Source organism: Cyprinodon tularosa, unplaced genomic scaffold (assembly GCF_016077235.1).
Source record: "Cyprinodon tularosa strain WSP-4 unplaced genomic scaffold, ASM1607723v1 ctg570, whole genome shotgun sequence".
Taxonomy (NCBI): Eukaryota; Metazoa; Chordata; class Actinopteri; order Cyprinodontiformes; family Cyprinodontidae; genus Cyprinodon; species Cyprinodon tularosa.
In genome coordinates this window covers 319,468-322,676 of record NW_024039308.1, presented here as the reverse complement: position 1 = coordinate 322,676, position 3,209 = coordinate 319,468, and the positions used below count along the sequence as shown (strand labels likewise).

The 3,209-nt window shown below is 42.0% G+C and overlaps 1 protein-coding gene across 1 annotated transcript; it reads left to right on the top strand.

Moving 5' to 3' along the window:
- The first annotated feature begins 266 nt into the window (after positions 1-266).
- On the top strand, positions 267-2,323 carry LOC119797102 (nuclear factor 7, brain-like). The gene is made up of 2 exons (XM_038306053.1): positions 267-693; positions 790-2,323. Exon 2 carries the CDS (start codon positions 807-809, stop codon positions 2,181-2,183), a length of 1,377 nt encoding a protein of 458 aa, XP_038161981.1. The 5' UTR covers positions 267-693; positions 790-806; the 3' UTR covers positions 2,184-2,323.
- Positions 2,324-3,209: the final 886 nt, after the last annotated feature.

The window sequence follows — 3,209 nt, the reverse complement described above, 5'->3', positions numbered from 1 at the left end:
TTTTTATCAGAGTCCTAGTTCTACATTTAACAGCCAATTGTTTCATGTACTTTGAACTTTATTTGTTTCCTTGTTTTAATCTCATGTGAAATCTGTTGTCTGTTAGTTTTCCTCCATGAAGGTGAAACACAGTTATCTTTTGAAGGTAGTATAGTTTTTTTGTAAAATATTCTTGATAATTGTCATGTTTCATTGGCAATAAAAGCAGAAGAGTTTATCTTCCAATCTGTGCAGACAAAAATAAAACCTGTTATCATAGTAGCTGAAAGGAACAATGGAAAGACCTTAATGTTTATTGGACTTCGTCAGAATGAAAGAGCTGCATTACTAAGAACGATTTATTACTCAGTCTTCAGAGGAGATGGTACATTTTGATAAATATTTCTGACAGTATAACTTTGGAATGAAATATGTCAGTTATGTGTTAAAGAGCAGGTATAACAGGTTTTTATCTCTGCCCATTTCCCCTGAACTAAAGCAGGAAACAGTTTCTGGATTTTGGTCCCTAAACAGAAACTCTTAGGAAAGGTGGAATCATTTACTAAAGACATTTACTGACTGAGCCTCTCAGAGATCAGACTTTCACCTTCAGACCAAACTAGCAGCTTCCTCTGAGTGAGTCCAGCTGCAGGAGAGAAAAGTGGAAACCTCCAACACTGCTGCTTCAGGCTGCTCACACTCCACACACTGAAGGTGAGTTGGACCAAGAACACCACTCAGAGTCACTTTGAGGGAAGTTAGTAGAGGAGGGAGGGGAGCCATGACTGACTGGACCTTCTGTGCTTTCAGCTTCACTCAGAGACTAAATGGCTTCCAGGTTAGAGGAGGATCTCTGCTGTCCGGTCTGTCAGGACGTCTTTAAGGATCCAGTTGTTCTGTCATGTAGCCACAGCTTCTGTAAGGAGTGTCTGAAGAACTGCTGGAAAGTAAAAAACAGACAAACATGTCCTGTTTGTAGGAAACCATCTTCAACAGACGATCCTCCAGTTAGTCTGAATCTAAAGAACCTGTGTGAGACCTTCTTACAGCAGAGAGAGCAGAGAGCTTCAGAGGATCTCTGCAGTCTGCACTCTGAGAAACTCAGACTCTTCTGTCTGGACCATCAGCAGCCAGTGTGTCTCGTCTGCAGAGATTCAGAAAAACACACCGAGCACAGATTCAGACCCATCGATGAAGCTGCTCAGCAACACAAGAAGAAACTTCAGGAAACTCTGGAAGCTTTGAAGGAGAAGCTGGAGGTCAGGAAGAAAGTTCAGGAGGAGTTTGATCAGACAGCAGAACACATGAAGGTCCAGGCCCGACACACAGAGAGGCTGATTAAGGAGCAGTTTAAGAAGCTTCATCAGTTTCTAGCAGAGGAAGAGGAGGCCAGGCTGGCTGCACTGAGGGAGGAAGAGGAGCAGAAGAGAGGGATGATGAAGGAGAAGATGGAGGCTCTGAGCAGAGAGATAGCAGCTCTTTCAGACACAGTCAGAGCCACAGAGGAGGAGCTGAGAGCTGAAGACGTCTCATTCCTGCACAACTACAAGGCTGCAGTGGAAAGAGTCCAGCGCTGCCCCCTGCTGGAGGATCCACAGCTGCCCTCAGGAGCTCTGATAGACCAGGCCAAACATCTGGGCAACCTGGCCTTCAACATCTGGAGCAACATGAAGAACATGGTGTCCTACACTCCTCTCATCCTGGACCCAAACACTGCTCACCCAGAACTAATACTGTCTGAAGATCTGACCGGTATGACTAGAGGAGAGGAACAGAAGCTTCCTGATAATCCAGAGAGGTTTGCCTGGTTTTCTGTCCTGAGTTCTGAGGGCTTTAACTCAGGGAACCACAGCTGGGATGTTGATGTTGGAGACAGTGCAGGCTGGAATGTTGGTGTGTTAGCAGAGTCTGTCCCGAGGAAGGGATACATTGAGTCTGGGCTGTTGGCTATGAAGTATCTTTTAGGTACATACTCAGCAGAGTCTCCATCAGCTCTTTCCAAAGTTATTGTTATACAGAAGAAGCTCCAGAGGATCAGAGTGAATTTGGACTGGGACAGAGGAAAGCTGTCCTTCTCTGATCTGGACACTAACACACACATACACACCTTCACACACACCTTCACTGACAAGATGTTTCCATTCATCTACACCAGCTTTAAAGTTAAAATTTTACCCACGGAGATCTCACTGAGTAAACAGTAGCTCGGATATTCTCAGCGTGAAGAACACAAAGTGCAGTCTTTTGTGGTAAAATTTCTTAGTTTTTTTATTTATTTCAAGGTGACTGAGAACTCTTGACAGCATTAGAGAATTTGGAGACGACGTAAGTTGTGTGATAATACAGCAGAGGGGTGTAAATCCGTCCAAAGAAAAACTGTGAATAGTAATAAACTGCTTTGTGTTTTTTGTTTACATCAAATGACCTTTTGACTTAATAAATTATAATTTACAGATGAAACACTGGAAGGCTGTAGGATTAGGGTAATTGTGTTCCAATAGGTTTACATCTTGACTGCATCATTTAATGTTTTGTTGATGACAGTGAGAGAAGTTTGTCTTTGATAGTCAGACTCAAACACTCAGATATTCTAATAGGCAGCCACATCAATCCATCCATCAATCCCTTCCTCCATTCTTCCCTCACTCATGACCAGGGCCTGAAAATACTTTTCTTCCATTTGAGGCAGGAACTCCAGCTTTTTCTGTCCAAGAACCATGGCTTTGGGCTTGGAAGAGCTGATTCTAATCCCAAATAGCTTTGTTCAAAATGTGCAGACCCACACATTCTCATCTTCATACATAGGACCTTGTGCTAACATATGGTATTGATTGTGAATTAATGTCTGTTTCTACACAACCCTTTCCCATTTGGCCACTTCTTGGCAGCCTAGTCTAACAGAGTTCTTGTCCCAAAAGAAGGTTTCATATTAGCAAATAATGCAGTAATAATTTAAAGAATGTTCCACTTTCTCATCTCTTTGGTATCACAGCACAATACTGTAGAGGACTGTCATGTAATTTGTTTACCTTCACAAATTGATGATTTTGTTGATAGTTATGTCTGCTATGTGCGCTGTATGAGACAATTTATTAAATGTGCTCACCACAATGTTCCTTTTATAGATCACTAAAATATGATTTTCCTGGTCAAGATTAAATTCCTGCTAAATAGAACTGTAATTATAGATTTTTGAAATTATCTTTTTGCCAGCAGAAATGTCTGAATGT